Below are 20,136 nucleotides of genomic sequence, written 5' to 3' on the forward strand. Positions count from 1 at the left end.
TATCCCACCTTTCCTCCCAAAGGAACCCAGGGCGGCAAACAACAAGTGATAAAACAATTCCGAGGGGATTATGAACAGGAATCACACCACAGCCTTTTTTAAAAAACAAACAAACACAACAACCATTATTTATTGATACAAGATAACCTTTGAGTATTTCAGGATAGCTGACAAAGTCTGGCTCTGTACAGTCCATCTGCTTGCTTTAAGACAATATGAAATAAGTGTTCTGGGTTATTGCTGGCTTGAGACAGCTAAAGACCTACTAAGCAAAATGCACTGCCATACTCTAACACAGTCATCTTCAACTTCTCCAAACCCAGTTTAAGCAGCTACTTGCAGCAGAAGGGTCCTCTAGTAATTTCAATCATGGAACTCCTGTATGTCCAACTTCCTTTGTTTTCCTCTTTCACTCTCTTCTCGATTTCCCCACCCAACCTCTCCCTCTTTCCTCTCTTAAAAGGCAGAAAACCTTTCAGTAAATAAGCCAGTTAAATGGTGGAGTTGCCACCTGTGTGATCAGCCATATTGGTCAGTTGACGTCCTAGTGCTCTAGAATCTGGCATAGTCAAGAAGCAGAGCTAACTGTGAGCCTATGGAGATATTCTTGGGCATTAATTAAATTTATATCTGAACCTTCCTCCCAAAGGAGACCAGAGAAGAAGAGAGGGGAGGCCTGGTTTTCCATGGGTGAGTCAGTAAGTGCAGAGAACAATTTAATAGCACATAACTAGTTTCCTCAGATGTCCTCCTTTACTTTCTCCCATACCAATGAACAGCTGCCATTTACCACCACAGGAAAAAGTAAAGTGCCATACTTAAGTACACATCTGAAGTATGAATAAAATCTATCCTGTGTTTGACATTGGGCGGGCTGCTCCTCTATGACAGCCATGGGGGGGGGGATGCACTCCCCCCATATGTCCTTGAAATAAACAAGGCTCTTCTTCCCATATCACCTACAAAGTTATGTCCATTTTGCTAGTTTTAATAATCCTCATTCCACTCCTGACCCCTTACTTTTTTATTTTATTTAGAAAAACGTATAAACTGCTTAACCAAATGATTCCTAAATAAAACAAAAATGAACAACAGGTAGATAAAACAAAATTTTAAAAAATTCCAATAATATACAAAGGTAATCAACAAAAACCAACAAGTATACATAACTGAGTTATATGCCCAGAGAGACTTGGCCAAAGGTTGCAGCAGTAATGTAATACAGTGTATAACACACTGGAAAACCGAGTGGTTATCCTAGTGCAATAAGCAAACATAGACTAGGGATTTTGTACATCGCACGGTCTTATGCTAACAACAGTGATGTTCTCCCCCTGGCACTTGAGGACGCCAGCCTCACATTCAGTCATGGTCTGCTGCGCGACCCTTCCTTCCACTTCAACGCAAATGCTTATTCCTGTGTTGCCGCATTGTCCAGCTTCTTTGCATGTGCACTGGTTGGTTGGATCTAAACAACCGCCACAAATGAGAAAAAATATACAATAGTGAATGAGACAGTAATTCACCGAACCATCTGGATTAACAAGCAGCTACAGGAAGACCAAAAGAAGCCAACTTCTCAGGCGTTCCTTTTATCCTCCCCAGCACCAATGCAAGGTTTGGGGCTGGTTTGGGGAAGCTCAGCCACTCAGGCAGATGGTACACAGCCTCAGCGGGACTCAACCATCTCCCAGAGTCTCCTGGAGACAGCTGCTTCTGCAAGGGGGCGGGGCTGATGTTTAAACAATGCACCTCTCCTTATCTCAGCTAGATGCCTCTCTCCCACTTTATTGATACAAGATAAGTCATGACCTTTGAGTATTTCAGGTTGGCTGACAAAGCCTGGCTCTGTACAGTCCATCTGCTTGCTTTAAGACAATATGAAATAAGTGTTGTGGGTTATTGCTGGCTTGAGACAGCTAAAGACCTACCAAGCAAAACACAGTCATCTTCAACTTCTTCAAAACCAGTCTAAGCATCAACTTGCAGCAGAGGCGTCCTCTAGTCATCTCAGTCATGGAACTCCAAATCTTTAACCATATACAGTGGTACCTCTGGTTACGTACTTAATTCGTTCCGTAGGTCCGTTCTTAACCTGAAACTGTTCTTAACCTGAAGCACCACTTTAGCTAATGGGGCCTCCCACTGCCGCCGCACAATTTCTGTTCTCATCCTGAAGCAAAGTTCTTAACCCAAGGTACTATTTCTGGGTTAGCGGAGTCTGTAACCTGAAGCGTATGTAACCCGAGGTACCACTCTACTGTATTGTCCAACTTCCTCTGTTTTCCTCTTTCAGTCTCTCTCTTCTCTCAGCTTTTATCTCAGTTTCCTCACCAAACCTCTCCCTCTTTCCTCTCTCAAAAGACAGCAAACCTTTCAGTAAATAAGCCAGTTAAATGGTGGAATTGCCACCTATGGGATCAGCCATATTGGTCAGTTGACGTCCAAGTGCTCTAGTATCTGGCATAGTCACACAGCCCACTTCTAAGTTCTGCACTGGGGCGGGGGGGAGCATTGGGCACCACAGTGGTCACTGTTCAGCATGGGAATGTTCAGTGAGGCACGGCAACTTTGATTTCCTAAAAAAAAAGCTCAATAACTTTGGTCTGCCCCAGGTGCTGATTTAAAGATCACTCTGCAAATATCTGGCAGAGTGCATTATCTCCTGAAATGATCGGCAAACAAAGCTGGCAGGCCACTTCCTGCAGCTTGCCAGGACAGATCTAGCCCTGAGCCACCCCTACTTTGAAGTGCAGGGTTGCAGTTAAGTTTTGGTTTTGCCAGTGTATGTGTGTAGGAGAGGGAGCAATCTAGACTGAAATTCATGTGGGGTACAAGGAGCCATCAATGAATTACATGGGTGCAGTGGGTGTTTTGTGTCATATTCTATCTTATTACTGTTGTAAGCTGAGATAGATATATCATTTATTACGGTCAAAGACCAGCTCACATAACATAACACAATAAAAACAGAGTTCATAAAGATAAAATATACAATCGGAGCAGATTGCAGCAATAGCTCATGTGTTAAAATTGTTGTAAGCTGTATTTTATTTGCTGCTCAGTAAGTTGTTCAGCCTTGGGTAAGTTTTACTCATCAAAGAGTTTTAAATGAAAAAGGGTTTTAAATGAAAAACACCCCCTTCTATACAGTGAACATAATTTGTAGTTTGGTTCAAAGAATGTTCCCTAGAACCCTAGAACCCTGCAGAGCGGGTGTATTGGTATTCCTCATCAAGCAAATCAATGAGAAAAGTAAGTTTGAAGACCAAACGTCCTCCTACTGCTAACCTTTGCTCTCATCTCTGGAAACAAATCCTAATTTTCCTTCTCCATAGTTCTGAAGCTCTTTGCCAGAAACACAGGAAATGCCCCAGCTAAATCTGGGGAGGGTAACCCTAAGATAGTAAAGGTAAAGGGACCCCTGACCATTAGGTCCAGTCATGGACGACTCTGGGGTTGCGGCGCTCATCTCGCTTTACTGGCCGAGGGAGCCGGCGTACAGCTTCCGGGTCATGTGGCCAGCATGACTAAGCTGCTTCTGGCAAACCAGAGCAGCGCACAGAAATGCCGTTCACCTTCCCGCTGGAGCGATACCTATTTATCTACTTGCACTTTGATGTGCTTTTGAACTGCTAGGCTGGCAGGAGCAGGGACCAAGCAACGGGAGCTCACCCCGTCACGGGGATTCGAACCGCTGACCTTCTGATCGGCAAGCCCTAGGCTCTGTGGTTTAACCCACAGCACCACCCACGTCCCAACCCTAAGATAACTCTGCACTAAATCTAGAAGGTCAACCACATATTTTTTTCTTTAATCCAAGCTCGTTCCATGCTATTCCCAGTAAATCGCATTTAGAAGTACCGCGGTGGGGTGGGGAGCAAGTGCACCCACAAATTGAACTATGTGGTCGGGAATTTGGATGAGGAAGGATGTTGGGGAAACCTCTTACCATGACATGTCTCCCACAGCTGGCATGAGCCACATGGTCTTGTGGATGCAGCAGGAGTCCTGCAGGTTTCCTTGCTGACCAAAGCATACTGCCTGCCCATGCACTCCAATGCGTGTAGCTTGCAGATGGTTAGCCATGTGCTTCTCTTGGTTCTTTGGTCTGTAGCACAGATGTCCAGGGAAGAGCTGGGAGGAAAAGCAGGAAATCACACTATTGACAGGGGTCTGAAATTTACAGCAGGGTTGGGGAATCTGCGGCCTTCCAAGATGTTGTTTGACACCAACTCCCATCAGCCCCAACAAGCATAGCAAATGGTGAGGGATTTATTTATTTTTTTGAATTTATACCTGGTAAACGGAACACATTGTAAAAACCAACAAAGCAAAAACATTTCAAAACAGTTAAAATATTCCGAAAAGAATTAAAAACCTACAAGTTAAAACACCCTAAAAGCAGTTGTGGTTAAAAACCATGATCCCAGGGTTGGCAGGAACAGTATTCTTCAGTCACCAAATGCCTGAGTAAACATGGATGTTTTCAAATCCCTCCTGAAAGCTGATAAAAGGGGAAACAGGCACACCTCAATAGGGAGAACAAAACAAATTTCCTTCCAGTAGCACCTTAAAGACCAACTAAGTTAGTTCTTGGTATGAGCTTTCGTGTGCATGCACACTTCTTCAGATACACTGAGTTCCAGTTACAGATAGGTAGCCGTGTTGGTCTGCCATAGTCAAAACAAAACAACAAAAAAAACTGTGTATCTGAAGAAGTGTGCATGCACACGAAAGCTCATACCAAGAACTAACTTAGTTGGTCTTTAAGGTGCTACTGGAAGGAAATTTGTTTTGTTTTGACTATGGCAGACCAACACGGCTACCTATCTGTAACTCAATAGGGAGGGCATTCCACAATTGGGGGACCACCACTGAAAAGGCCCTGTCCTAAGTCTGCACCAACCAGAATAATGAGAGTTGTAGCCCAAAACTGAAAGGTGACAGGTTACCTATTCCTGCTTTACGGGGACAGCCTGCACAATTTGTGACCCACAAAGCCAAATGCTTCCCATCAACCAGAATTCTCTACAGTCCACACAGCAAAATAATGATGTGCGGACAGTTCAGTATAAACCCGCCAATGACATGTTGCAAAATACACCCACACAAAAAATACACCCAGCAGTCTGGAGGGGCCCTAAGGAATAAACTTAAAAGAAGAATGTCAGGTTGAGCATATATTACTTGACAGAGATTGCCAGTATCACAGGACGAATTCTCCAAAGCTTCAGCGGAAAAAGGGAATCAAATTACTTATTACTTATCTGACTAGCATCCAAATAAAAACCATCCATTTTTATTTCACATGCTCACTTGCCTTTGTTAGAAAAAGGTCCCTGCAGGATCTAAGGTAACTCGCTGCCACACTTCCAAATCTCCAGAATATATGTTTTTGTCTCCTTTTCTCTCCCTATTTTACACAACCAAAGCCCTCTTTCCCCTTTCTGTTCTTTTAGCCAAGCTATATCTCTACTAATACCAAACAACAGCTCCATCAAGGCAGGTAAAAAGATGAAACGGACTAAAGTGGGACAGGGCTGAGAAAACGGTATTTTATTGCTAGCAAAGCTCACTTTATTTCTCCAAAGCTTTCTAATCTGTCATGGGCTCATGCCCTTGGAGGGTTTAGCTTTCTAACAGAAATGAGATACTTATGGTAACTCACCCACATTCATACGGCATCTTACACACACATTTTGCCTCTTGGACTTTCTCCCATGGCTGGCATTCTGGGGCAGCTGGCCCAGTATCTGTGCTGGGAACTGAGGAGAAAGAAGAAACAGACGATAAAGATATGGAATGAGCAGACCGACCAGAGATTATCTTGATAGCCCTGGCAGAGCCGACAAGGTTCCTTCCTGCTTTGTTTTCTCTGGAGTTGGGTGGCGAGGCATTTCCTCTCCTGCGATCTCAGTCAGTGGCGTAGCGTGGGTTGTCAGCACCCGGGGCAAGGCAAGTAATTTGTGCCCCCTAACCCGTGGATTTGCGCCCCCTAACCCTAACCCCCAGATGTTGCGCCTGGTGCACCCAGCCCCCCCTGTACCCCCATGCTACGCCACTGATCTCAGTGCCAGCAGCAGCAAATTTATTATCGAGTCTCCACAGCCATACACGGTGATAAGGCTTCTCGAAGCGCTCTTCCCTTCTGACAATCCCCAGTCACAAAATGCGCCTGGCTCCTAGCTAATTTCGAACACTGCCCTTTTAACTCTGTTAGTGTGTTCGGTAAGACGTCGAGATCATCCAAGCGTTATGTGGGTTCGGCAGGAAGGGCCACATTTCAGCAGCAGGACATCTGCTTTGCATGCAGAAGGCCTCAGGTTCAATCTCCAAATTTGGGTTGGGAGTGTGACCCCTGCTTGAAACCCTGGAGAGCTGCTGGCAGTCAGCATAGACAATGATATATTTTATTTATTTCATAAAATTTATACACCGCTTGATTGTTAAAAAAAAAAAGCACCTAAAAGCAGTTTAAAGGTAAAGGGACCTCTGACCAAAAACAGTTTACTAATGAGTTAAAACAATAAAACGATCACTGAGGAAACAAAAATTGATGCAAAACTTTTGAAAAGTTAAAACAACAATAGACTAAAAAGCAGACCAAAATGCACATCAGCTTCCTACATCTCTTGATAGGCTTGTCAAAACAATATAATAAATAATAATAATAATAATAATAATAATAATAATAATAATAATAATAATATTGGTTTCCCCAGCCACTCTGGGTGGCTCCCAACTGAATATTAAAACACAATACAGCATTAAACAGTAAAAACTTCCCTAAACAGGGGTGCCTTCAGATGTCTTCTAAAAGTTAGATAGTTGCTTATTTCCTTGACATCTGATGGGAGGGCGTTCCACAGGGCAGTTGCCACTACTGAGAAGGCCCTCTGCCTGGTTCCCTGTAACCTCACTTCTCACAGGGAGGGAAGTGCCAGGAGGCCCTCAGAGCTGGACCTCAGTGTCTGGGCTGAACGACGGGGGTGGAGACGCTCCTTCAGGTGGTGTTGTCAGCAGGTGCCAAAAAGAGCACAGTGAAGGTGCCTGCCTGATATCCATAGGCAGGGAGTTTCAAAGGGTAGGTGCAACCACACTAAAAGACTGAATTCTCGCAAATGTGGAAGGGGTGTTATGTGGTACCTGTGTCAATTCCGCTGATCGAAGCGGCCGAGGGGGCGCATATGGGGCAAGGCGATCTCACAGGTAAACTGGCCCCCTGGTTTTTAAGCCCTTTATATACTGATAGTAACACCTTGAGCTTGGCCCAGTTGCAAATCAGCACAATGAATGAGATGGAGCCAATGGTCTGACTCGCTATAAGGCAGCGTTCTAGGTTCCTCTCAGTTGGTGGGCTTTGCTGGAAGGAAAGCCGTTTGGGAATGGGGCCTCAGTTTCCCTCTCTTTCCCTGGGCTGGGAGCAACAGCCAGCCAGCTCAAAACAAACAATGGTCTGATTTGCTTTCTGCAAGAATCCAGAGAAATGGCCCTGGTGGCCCTGCTAGAAACCTGATGGGAAAGGAAGATCGGCTGCGAATGCTAATGCTGTGCACCTTCTAGCCTACACTCAGCCTGTAAACAAAACCATCTATCAGAAAGACGCCATAAGACTCCGGTGACCTTTGCTCCAAGAAGAGATGCGTGCTGAGTCCCCACTCCTGAGATTTCTTGGAGATTGGGGGCGCACATAGCAATACAGAAGGACAACCACCAAAGGACCAGGAAAAGAAACTGCCCAAATTTGATGCTTGACAACTGGCCTGTTTGTGGCCTTTTCTGTTACTGAACCTCCGGTCCTGAGTTATTTCTACTTGAAATGTAATCCCAATCCATCAAAACATAATTAAAAACCTCCCCCTTTGCAGCCTCTGGAGCGACTAGACCTGTCTTTTCCCTCTGGTTTTACAATGAGGGGGGAATCTATTGATTTTTTTCCTTCACAGTACCGTGACTCAAAAAGGCCAATTATGTTTACTTTAGAAGCTCTCACAAACACAGTGCAGCCCATTCATTTTTAATATACCTGTTTTAAGGCAACTCATTTCTTTTGTGAACTTTTTTTTAAAAAAGGCATTCTCTTTCTTCATCACTGATGCTTTTCTCTGCCCACACAGTACTGAAAGGGTTAACAACTGACAACCTTGGGCTGAATTTAACCATCTAGCACAGGAGTAGCCAACGCGGTGCCCTCCTGATGTTGCTGCACTACAACTCCCATCATCCCTGATCATTAGCTATGCTGGCAGGGGCTGATGGGACTTGTAGTCCAACAGCAAGCATCTGGAGGGCATCACGTTGGCTAACCCTGATCTAGCAGCAGTCATGGGGCAAATTCCAAAATGAGGAGGGGAGGGGAAGTTTGGAGCCAAATTATAGGTATCTCCTCCTCCCGATATACTTTTGAATTGAATCCCAAACCTTCTGAACTGGATCCATAGCTGGAAACAGAGGCAGCTGTCACATACAGAGTCAGTCCATTGGCCTCAGTATCGTTGGCACTGAATGGCAGAAACTGGTTTCAAGCTGGAGTCCTTCCTGATACCTTTTGCATCCAAAGCAGGGGCTTTAGCACTGAGTTAGAAATTCAGAAGCTTCAGCTGGTGCAGAATTCAGTGGCCAAGATGGTTTAAACATATTGCATCCTGGCCCAACTGCACTGGCTGCCAATTAATTTCTCGGCCCAATTCAAAGTGCTCGTTTTGACCTATAAAACCTTAAACAGCTTAGGACCGCAAAAGAGCCAGTGTGGTGTAGTGGTTAAGAGCGGTAGTCTCGTAATCTGGGGAACCGGGTTCGCGTCTCCGCTCCTCCACATGCAGCTGCTGGGTGACCTTGGGCCAGTCCCCCTTCTCTGAAGTCTCTCAGCCCCACTCACCTCACAGAGTGCTTGTTGTGGGGGAGGAAGGGAAAGGAGAATGTTAGCCGCTTTGAGACTCCTTCGGGTCTCAAAGCAGAATATCAAATCCAAACTCTTCTTCTACTTCAAGGACTGCTTATCCCCGTATGAATTGACCTGGACCCTGCGACCATCATCTGAGGCCCATCTTCTTGGTGAGAGTTCTAGAGGGTGGCAACATGATAACGGGCCTTTTCTGCAGTGGCTCCCCATTTGTGGAATGTTCTCCCTCAGGAGGTTTGCCTGGTGCCTTTGTTACATATCTTTAGGTGAAATTTTTCCCCCCATAACCAGGCCTTGGGCTGACTGGACTTTTTAATGGCCTTTTAAATGTGTTTGGGGGGGGTGTCACTGGTTTGTTTTTGTTCTCGTTTTATTCTGTATTTTGTGTTTTCATTTTGTATTTTTATGTTGTCAACTGCCCTGGGATCTTCAGAGGAAGGGTGGTATAGAAATTTAATCAATCCATCATATACCTCCCCCATTCTGTGCTGCATCGTTCTCTGGAGTTCTCCCCATCCTCCTCCTCTCGCACTGTGCAACTTACCAGTGAAAAGAAGCATGGATTGTTGGGGGCGTCCAAGGAATGCCATAGCTGGGACAGAGGACATGGGTACTACGGTGCATTGTTGCTGCACAATTTAGTAATGCTGGGAAGCAGAGGAAATGTAGTTCCCCTGGACCCTTGAATGCTGCAGCAAGTGCCCACTATAGTGCTCTGAAACTCAACCTTCTCCCATTGAAAATGAGGGAAAGAGAGGAGTTAAGCCTACCAGCTGACTCCAAATTGGTGGCATTACTATTATTATCATCATCATCCCACCCAGGGCTTTTTTCAGGGGGAACTCAAAGGAACAGTACATTTCTGAGCACAACTCAAAGTGTTGATGTTGATCTTTAAAGCCCTAAATGGTCTTGGTCCAGTATACCTGAAGGAGCGTCTCCACCCCCATCATTCTGCCCGGACACTGAGGTCCAGCGCTGAGGGCCTTCTGGTGGTTCTCTCACTGCAAGAAGCCAAGGGAACCAGGCAGAGGGCCTTCTTGGTAGTGGCATCCGCCCTGTGGAACGCCCTCCCACCAGATGTCAAAGAGGAAAACAACTACCAGACTTTTAGAAGACATCTGAAGGCAGCCTTGCTTAGGGAAGCTTTGAATGTTTGATGGATCACTGTATTTTAATATTTTGTTGGAAGTCGCCCAGAGTGGCTGGGGAAGCCCAGCCAGATGGGTGGGGTATAAATAATATATTATTATTATTATTATTATTATTATTATTATTATTATTATTATTATTAATAATAATAATAATAACAACTCAGTTCCAGCACCTCTCAGGTGAACACCATTGCCATTCTAAGAGAACAAAGGAGGTGTTCACAGTGAGTTCTGGCACCTCTTTTTCTAGAAAAACAACACTGATCCCACACAGGCAAAAGTGACAAGACTTGCCTTCCTTCAAATGAGAGAAGATTCTCTGAAATCCAGTTAATGTCTCTGCACCCAGTGAATAGCTTTTGTGGTGCAGGGTGTTGTTAAATGGCTAAAACTGATCTGGTCTTAACATGCTCAGTTAAGTTTGGATAGTGGAATGCTTCTCGGGAGGCCCACAGGCACTGCTCTGAAGTTTCCAAAGAAAGATCAGGCTACAATTGGACACACAAAAAAAGTTCTAGAAGTACATACCTCTCCTCCGGCACTGGATATTGTTGATGTTAGGAGACCACTTCAGGGTGGGCTCGCACAGAAGGACAGCTGCTCCTTCCAACTGTGTGTCTTCTGGGCACAACAGCTTTACCTTCTCTCCGATCTGATACAATGGTTTCACTGGGTCCGCACTCAGTCCTCCTTCCAACGCAGGCAAGACACAAGCCGTTTCTAGGGAATAAAGAGGAGAACCAAGCTGTGGGGGCTGGTTCATTAGGGTGAACATTAAGGCCCTGTCCCGAAGATAAACTGGGCAAGGGAGAGCTGTGTCAGGACTATATCCAGAGGGAGGGAAGAATGAAAACACATTTGTATCCCTAGCCCTTGAGGGATGTGAGGTGCAAACAAATGCTCCCTCTCAGCAGTCACCTAGAAGAAGAAGAGTTTGGATTTGATATCCCACTTTATCACTACCCGAAGGAGTCTCAAAGCGGCTAACACTCTCCTTTCCCTTCCTCCCGCACAGAGGTGAGTGGGGCTGAGAGACTTCAAAGAAGTGTGACTGGCCCAAGGTCACCCAGCAGCTGCATGTGGAGGAGTGGGGAATCGAACCCAGTTCAGCAGATTACAAATCTACTGCTCTTAACCACTACACCACACTATTGATACTCCCTTTCCTCATCTCCTTCGGCAATGGTCATGAACAGCTGCATGACAGAAATTTAAGAACGGCGTCTTTTTCTGGCATAGAATGACCGCTCCCCAAATGGAGGGCGCCCTTTTCGTGCCCACACACAGCACCCCGGTCCTACATGACTCCCGGCGGAGCGCTCCTGGACCACGACCCCAAGTCACAAACCTTGAGGTTCCCGCCAAACCTCCGTTCAAAGAGCCAATCACGACTGGGGAGGCAGAGCCAGGTGAGCGGAACAATAAGGATTGGGTCCGCTCTTTAAACATAAAGGGGGCAGAGCCTACATGGGAGCTCTTAGTCAGCTCCAGAGCTTCACCCAGCCTACCTGCCTTTCGTTTAGGCCTTTTATTGCAGGTTAACTTCTTCTTTAGGGACGCAGGTGGCGCTGTGGGTTAAACAACAGAGCCTAGGACTTGCTGATCAGAAGGTCGGCGGTTCAAATCCCCGCGACGGAGTGAGCTCCCGTTGTTCAGTCCCAGCTCCTGCCCACCTAGCAGTTCGAAAGCACGTCAAAGTGCAAGTAGATAAATAGGTACCGCTCCGGCGGGAAGGTAAGCAACGTTTCCGTGCGCTGCTCTGGCTCGCCAGAAGCGGCTTAGTCATGCTGGCCACATGACCCTGAAGCTGTATGCCGGCTCCCTCGGCCAATAAAGTGAAATGAGCGCCGCAACCCCAGAGTCGGCCACAACTGGACCTAATGGTCAGGGGTCCCTTTGCCTTTAACTATTTCTTTACAGGTATGCAGGCACTGCTACAGTCTTTTTAATTTTTTATATTAATGTTTATCTCTTTTTAAAAAATATTTTTATTAATAATTTCAACATGCACACTGTCAAAACATATCATATTCATTATTTCCCCCTTTCCCCCCCTTCAAACCCTCCCTCCCCCCTCAAGACTTCCCTCAGCTCCTCTCTCTCATTTCTCAGCATATATTGTTTTCTGCATGTTATAAAATTATATGTATCCTTAAGTTATCTGTCTATCATGTTATCAACCAATAAATTTGTGCATGTTTATTCAAAACCTGCCAAGGAGTCCAGTTCATTTTGCTATCTTTTTAGATAATTTGTAAAAAACTCCCATTCTTCCTTAAAGTCACAGTTGTCCTTGTCCCGCAGTTTGTATGTCAATTTAGCCAGTTCTGCATAGCTCATGAAGGCACTGCTATAGTCTTACAATGGTTGCTGTTGAAGGACTGGGAAGGAATTTCCCTGCATTGGCAGCTTTCGCCTTCCCCGTAACTTTGGCGGTTATAGGCCTTGGGCGGAATCCTTTAGTTTATCTTACCTAAATGGGTAGGGGGCGTGAAGCTGTGACACACGCCGCCGCCCCCCCCAGCAGCTATCCCAGGGTTCCCCGTGAAAGGGGTTGTGTTGAGAGGAGTCACTGGCCATACGCTGAAAGGTTGTCAGTGCTCTCCCCTGTGTTGCGGTGAAATAGGGGGCAGGCTCTCTGCTTAAACATACGTCTTCCAGAGCCAGCCCAGTCACCAGACAGATTGGCTAACCCTGATGTGCCCCAGATCCCCGGCCAGGGACTAGAAGGGATAAATGGCCAATTCCTAAGGCAAGGTCTTCCTACATCTGAAAGTTTAATAAAGTTGCGGCCAATTTTAATCCCATAACACGTTGTCATGAATCGTTATTCCACCCGGGTATCGCCTGGGGTCGGGGGTGGGTTTCTGCCTGGGCACGCAAATGTAAATGGTGAATTGTACTTTGCAGCCAGGCTTACAGATACATACTCTGGCAGCTCATCTGTCCAGCGGTCCACCTCAAGCCTTCTCCACAGGTCACCACCGGGTCCCCCACAACAGCATATCCATTATTGCAGGTGTAAATGATGCTCTTCCCCACAGGATAGGATGAATCGGCATCCTAAAAAGTAGAAAAATTGAGGGTCACTGAGTGGAAGGATGCCTCTCTAGTCTTACATGCTTGAATAATTCTGACATAATTATTCAAAATATGCAACGTTATAGAATTATTTGTTTGCATTTTTGAATGACCAGCATCGTGGCCCAGGACAAGGATATTTATGCCTAGGTAAACTTGTTTACTGCCTAAATAAACCACCTGCTGTTCTTTGCTAGTACAGTGGTACCTCGGGTTAAGTACTTAATTCATCCCGGAGGTCCGTTCTTAACCTGAAACTGTTCTTAACCTGAAGCACCACTTTAGCTAATAGGGCCTCCTGCTGCCGCTGCGCCGCCACTGCACGATTTCTGTTCTCATCCTGAAGCAAAGTTCTTAACCCGAGGTACTATTTCTGGGTTAGCAGAGTCTGTAACCTGAAGCGTCTGTAACCTGAAGTGTCTTGTAACCCGAGGTACCACTGTAGTACAATCAAAGTACAAACATATGGACTCAGAAGTTAAGTTCCACTGAGTTCAATGGGGCTTACTCCTGGGCAAGTGGGAAATACAGGTAGCCTTCAGGTCCTGTTTGGATTATTACAACTCCTATCAGCCCTGACTGCTGCCCATGCTGTCTGATGGAAATTATAGTTCCACAACATCTGGAGGTTACCACATGGGCTACCTTAGAGGTGCACAGAACTGCAACCGAAATTTTACTACTCTTATCTATGCAGAGAACCTGCATAAGGACGGCATTCCATTGTGCTTCACTTACTTGCACATATCCATTTTCCAAGGGAGGAGGTGGTGGGCAGGATTCTGTGCCCAGCGTAGACACATCAAAGCAGTGTGGTTCTATTGAACTATAAAGCAAAACATTTTGAAAAAAACCATGATTATAATTTATTTCAGAGTTCAAGAGATTTGTCACCTTTCATTTCAAAACACTTTACTTCTCAGAGGTGTCTGTTTCTGCAAGGCCACTAAGCTTTTATCAAATTTAAACTATCAGCATCTGGAGAGGGCCACAAACACACTCATGGAGAAAAAGCAGCTTATGGATGCTCACTGACTTTTGTCTCTTTCTTGCCCCAGCCTAAATGAAATGCTCCAAATCCTTGCATGAAAAAAAGTTAGTTTGAGCTAACTTTTTCCAGGTCACGAATAATTCTCTAATGAGATTGAAAAATTGCAATTTTAAAAAAGTGTTTATATCCTGATCGTACAACTGGATTTTCCATCCAGAACTGTGCTTGCCCAATTTCTGCAATGTTGCCATTTCAGGTCCCCCCAAACCATTTGTTGAAGGCACTGAAAAGTTTCATCTTAAGCACTTGGCAGACATTTGTGGTGGTTTCAGAACTCCAAGCCATTCACCCATCTTGCACCCAGCACGAAAAGTGGGTCTCCCTGCCTCCATGTTGTTTTATAATTATTCATACTACTTTATGAGCACAAAGTAAAAATGGTAGGATGTGTGGCAAAATCAACACAGAATGCCTGTAATACAACATAAGAAATAAAAGAAGCAATTGAAATACCATTAAAAGCCAATAGGCATATTCAGTGTGATGGATGTGCTGTCTTCTGTCTTCAACCACAAATCCACAGATGCACTGTAGACCACTTGGATGAACCTTGTGGATCACTGGTAGTCCAAAGATCACTGTTTGAGAACCACTTCACTACACCATATATATGGGCTGACCTCCAGATATTGTTAGACTACAACTCCCATCAGACCCATCTAGCATGACCAGTGGTCAGGCATAATGGGAACTGTAGCTCAGCATCTTCTGAAGAGCAATACATTGACTCTCTCTTCAATGTATAATTTGCAACAAGTCTCAGGTGACTCCAAGACTTGCCAAACCATATTTCCTCTTAGCAAGCATCATTTCCACCTACCGAAAATGTTGCAAATCCTCATCCTCACACAGGCGGCTTTCGGTTGCTTCTCCAATGCAGGACCTTCCACTGCCACTGGGACTGGGATTATTACAGCTTCGACTTCTTGATTTCCTTCCTCCTGAACAAGAACTCCATGAGGACCAGCAGCTCCAGCTCCCATCAATGACTCCTTCATAATGGCAGGAAAGGTCATGCATCATTTTTCAGCGGATCAGACACAGGATACTATGCAACTCACCGTCACAAGATATTCACCTGCACCCTCCTCCCTCCGGAGGGAAGAACTTCAAACCTGGACAAACCTGGTGGTGCTGTGGGTTAAACCACAGAGCCTAGGGCTTGCCGATCAGAAGGTCGGCGGTTCGAATCCCCGTGATGGGGTGAGCTCCTGTTACTCGGTCCCTGCTCCTGCCAACCTAGCAATTCGAAAGCACGTCAAAGTGCAAGTAGATAAATAGGTACTGCTCCAACGGGAAGGTAAATGGCGTTTCTGTGCGCTGCTCTGGTTCGCCAGAAGCGGTTTAGTCATGCTGGCCACATGACCCGGAAGCTGTACGCCGGCTCCCTCGGCTAATAAAGTGAGAGGAGTGCTGCAACCCCAGAGTCGTCCACAACTGGACCTAATGGTCAGGGGCCCCTTTACCTTTTAAGGAGTGAGGGCCAACTGCACCCCTGTCTATGCACCAGCCTTCAGTTTCAGCTGTTCCCCTTCTTAGAGATCAAAATAGCTAAGCTGTTAACGATTACGGTGGCCCTACAGTTCACACATTGTTGCAACTGCACAGAAGACCAACTGATATCATTTGGCAGAGCCCTAGGTGATTTACAGTAAATCAGCAAGAGATCGTGACTCCCAGCTGTTTGACAATCGGAGATAGGGAGGGGGCAGAAATCCTGATGTGCTGATTCCTTATCTCTCAGCACCAGTGTTCCTCACACGTAAATTATGGGTACATAATTGCTTGCTGTTGACTAAGGGCTCATCTGGACTTTCTTTTGACCATGCTTTCTAAGCACAGATCAGCACTTAAAAGCACTTTTTTGTCCTAGTACTTTCCCTGGGAAAACCTGCATTTTACCACTGAATCAGAGCAAATGGCAATTCACAGAAAAGCTGACTGTTGTCCCCCCTGCCCCAGTGAATCATAATTCTAATTCCCAGCTATATTTCACCCCCCCCCAAAAAAGCAAGCTTCCAGGACTTGTATAACCTGAGATATGAGAGGAAATGAACAGCCACTATTCCTGTTGTTGTTGTTGTTGTTGTTGTTGTGAGAAACTGGCCTGCTCCCCTTTTCGGTGTTTTGCTTTAAAAATTCCTGTGGATGCCTATGGAAAGCAGATGTGTACCTTCCAGCATGTGACTTACAGAATGTGGTAGGTTATTATCTCCAGCTCCTCAGGTATCATTTTTACATTAGACGCTCCTCTCCCTGAACCACTCTTTTGCTTCCAGGCTCAGCTGAAACCAGGTTTACTAGAACCAGGTTTGGTTGAAACCAGGTTTACCTTGAGGTTCTAGTAAAACAAATGCAAGTTACAGAGGCAAACCTGCCTCTGGCGTTGAAGAGGCCAGAGACAAGAGTTGATCCTTTTGCGCTCTAAGGACCCATCTACACTTTCGCTTAACCCATGCCTAGAAAGCATGAGTCTGGGTGGTTTTCCACTTGACCCATGCTTTGTAGGGAGAGGTCCAAGTGGTATTGCCTTTGCCCCACTGCCCCGCCCCGAAAACCCACTTTTTAGCACTAAATCAGAACAAAAAGGCAACTGGCAGAAAACCCCATTGCTGTTTGCTCCAAGTCAGCACTAAATATCACAGGCTTCCTCAACCTCGGCCCCCCAGATGTTCTGAGACTACAATTCCCATCATCCCTGACCACCGGTACTGCTAGCTAGGGATCATGGGACTTGTAGGCCAAAAACATCTGGAGGGTCCAGGTTGAGGAAGCCTGAAATATTAGGTTTCCCTGGGGGTGGGAAAGCTGCGGGAGAAATGTAGTGTGGATAAGCCCTAAGTAACTTCAAATCACAGTAACATCATGTGTGCATGTGTGTGTGTGTGTGCATTAGGGGAGGGCCTGTAGTGTCCACACATTGCACTACCTGCTTTAAACACCCCCACTCTAAAACAGGAGAGAAATGACTTGCCTGGCTGGTCTTGCACAAGAGTTCCCAGTTCGCAAGCTGCTCCAAAAGTATACGGTTTGCAGAAGCATAGGCACTGAGTTTCCACAACAGCCGGCTCACCGCCATTTCGACACGGGCGGCATTTGCAGGGATCGTTTTCGCTCAGGTACTCTTCGATGGCTCGTTTCAGGTGATGTCTTTTGACGGATGCACAAGGTACCTCCTTCACCAACTCATACAGTGGTGTGAGCTATATATATATAATTAACATGTCTGACTGTTTGTTTTCAAAGAACATTACTTTTTTCTTACATTCTACTTGGCTCCCCATTTTTTCTCCACGAGGGGAAAATTGCACTCAAAAATTATTCAAAGGGAAAGAAGATGAAATTCACGTGTGGGGTTTTTGTTGAATTTCCTTTACTTTTGAGTAAGGTGCACATGTTTCAATTAAAACCCAGGAGAAGACACTTGGAGGCAATTCCTCCCATGGTTGTTGTTGTTTTAATCAGTAAGTGTGGGCAGCTGGGGAGGCTGCACAGTGCTGGTCCAATCTTTACTGGAAAGCAGAAACACCCCCCCCCCCATTGCCTAGCCACCTTGCAATGATGAGGGATACACTCAAAACCCCTGAAATTTTAAAGGCATTCTCAACTGCCCTGAGAATTAGGCAGGGGGGGGGAATGAAACCTATTTTCTTTTTGCAGGGGAAGAAATCTTCTGTGAAATTGGAGGCCAGATTTTGGCACAGTATCAATGCTACTCTTGCCTCAAGAAACGAAGAGCAATGTTCAACGCAACCAACATTAATACATGTCAGTCCTGTGTGATTAACATGCCTGTTAAAATCAGTGGGACATAAACGAACTTAATTTGTTACGATTGTGATAATAGGGCTTCCAGGTGGTATTTCGCTCAAGAGGTGAGTAGGTTCAGACCTGCTTAAGAGTGACAAAGAATCTGAGCATCCTCAGACCATTCCTTGGACATCAGAGTGGAAAACTTCTATTGTTTATTTTTAATTATTTTTTTAACTTTGCCTTTTGACATATTTCTAGAGCAACTTCCAAATGCACAGCAGCAAAATTAACAGTTGAAAGACAACAATAATGACTAAACAGCCCCAAATAACCAGTAGTTAAAACTATTTTAATTGCCAGTGGAATCCCTTTAAGAATTAAAATTGCATGTGGCGTGTACGCCTCAACCTGGTCTACATTCTTTTTTACTTTGCATAATCTAAAACAAGTCCATCTTTTGGCAGATAAAATAAAAAAATCCCTTCCTTAGAGACACCAACTAAGTTAGTTCTTGGTATGAGCTTTCGTGTGCATGCACACTTCTTCAATTACACTTTTCGTGTGCATGCACACGAAAGCTCATACCAATAACTAACTTCGTTGGTCTCTAAGGTGCTACAGGAAGGATTATTTTTATCTTGTTTTGACTACAGCAGACCAACACAGCTACCTACCTGTAACTAGAATTTTGGCGGATATCTCATGAAAAAAGTGGGCCGTGTTTTCAGGCGAATAAGTACTGACCTGTGCATCTGTTGAGGTTTTGTCTTTTGGGAAGGGGCGTGTTTCATTCATTAGATGAAGTTAGCCAGTCACCCAGGATAATGTCTGCTGTGTGATGCCTATACCTAACCAAACTTGTTCATGTGGGCTACACAGCTGGCAAGCATTGTGCATATGAATCTTAATTATGCCAAATGCAATAATGCTGAATTGCTTTGCTTAAATCTGACATCTTGAAATTTCTGCTTACTCACTGGATCCAAGCAAACTAGATGCTCAGACTGAGTATAGGGACCTTAATTAACTCGCAAACAAGATACAATGCTCACAGGGATTTCTGCTTTTATTTGATTTATTTGACTTAGCAAGCTCCGCAGCAACTTCCTTTCACTTGAATAGCGTTTTTTAGGGAAACTGCAATGAAGGAGAAAAAGAAAGGAGATTTTTTTTTAATTTTTTAAAAAGTGGGCATGAGTAACTTACACTAAATGGAAGTCTTGTCTAGCTCTGGGTGGCAGTAGCCATGTCAGGGACAGTGATGGTAGAGCTGCTTCAGTGATACTGAACTGAAGGCATAAGGCTCTCTCAGGAAGCCTTGCAGCAGGAGTTCTCCTTTTGCACTTTTAAGAAGCCAGTAGACATTCTCAGATGGTCACGACTCAAGGATGCTCAACATCATGCCCACTGCCTTGCTCCTGATACCCAAGCATTGATTGTTCCTTTGTAAAAACAGAGCCTCTGCATGCACACATGATATCCACATAAGCTCTCTGTGTGTGATGGGTGAAGCCTGCATTTTGCAGTGCACCAGATCACACCTTAAGGATGAGGGAGAAATTTGGTTCAGTTTGCATTAACTGCAAGCCGATCTAATTCGCAACTCCCAAACCAAGATGCAAATTGAAACCAAACTATCCTTTGAAAGTTGCACCTCTCTGAACTTTGCAACGCCATTCTCCAACCAAATAATATGTAGGAAAATGCACATGTCTGGGGGGAAGTGTGCATAAAATTCTGAGCATTCTTAAAAAATAATAATACAAAAATGCATTATATTAGGAGAAATTGCTTGCAGAAATGTGTCTATTAGGCAAAATTAGGCATACAAAAATGTTTACATTGGGATAAATGTGCACTAAAACACTGATTAATTTTGGGGAGAACATATAAAGAGGCATTTTGTGGGGAACTGAATGTAAGACTGGAAAAATGAAAGTAGCCGAAATAAACAGTTGCATCTATCTTTAGGGTTCATGCAGCATGCAAGTGGCATGTTTATAAGCTCTGTGCAGAAGATGAGATCAACATTTGAAGGTTGGAAACAATGACAAAAAGCATGATAAGAACATAAGAATAGCCCTGCTGGGTCAATGCAACGGCCCGTCTAGTCCAGCATCCTGTTCTCACAGGGGCTGAACAGCTAAAAGCAGGATTCTAGCACAAGAGCTCTCTCTCCTCCTCTGGCTTCC

General features: G+C 45.0%; 1 protein-coding gene across 1 annotated transcript in view; it reads right to left on the minus strand.

The window, feature by feature from the left end:
• Positions 1-415: 415 nt before the first annotated feature.
• C7 (complement C7) overlaps positions 416-20,136 on the minus strand; it is a 36,114-nt gene continuing 16,393 nt past the window's right edge. Inside the window, exons 11-18 of the mRNA XM_081929657.1 lie at positions 17,166-17,394; positions 15,012-15,183; positions 13,879-13,966; positions 12,990-13,122; positions 10,588-10,779; positions 5,672-5,768; positions 3,953-4,137; positions 416-1,468 (exon numbers count right to left, since the gene is read on the minus strand). Coding sequence (XP_081785783.1) covers positions 1,281-1,468; positions 3,953-4,137; positions 5,672-5,768; positions 10,588-10,779; positions 12,990-13,122; positions 13,879-13,966; positions 15,012-15,183; positions 17,166-17,394 — 1,284 coding nt within the window. The 3' untranslated portion in view covers positions 416-1,280. The remainder of the gene's footprint in view (positions 1,469-3,952; positions 4,138-5,671; positions 5,769-10,587; positions 10,780-12,989; positions 13,123-13,878; positions 13,967-15,011; positions 15,184-17,165; positions 17,395-20,136) is intronic.

The sequence above is a fragment of the Podarcis melisellensis genome, assembly GCF_964234715.1.
Source record: "Podarcis melisellensis genome assembly, chromosome: 11".
In the NCBI taxonomy this organism is placed as follows: domain Eukaryota; kingdom Metazoa; phylum Chordata; class Lepidosauria; order Squamata; family Lacertidae; genus Podarcis; species Podarcis melisellensis.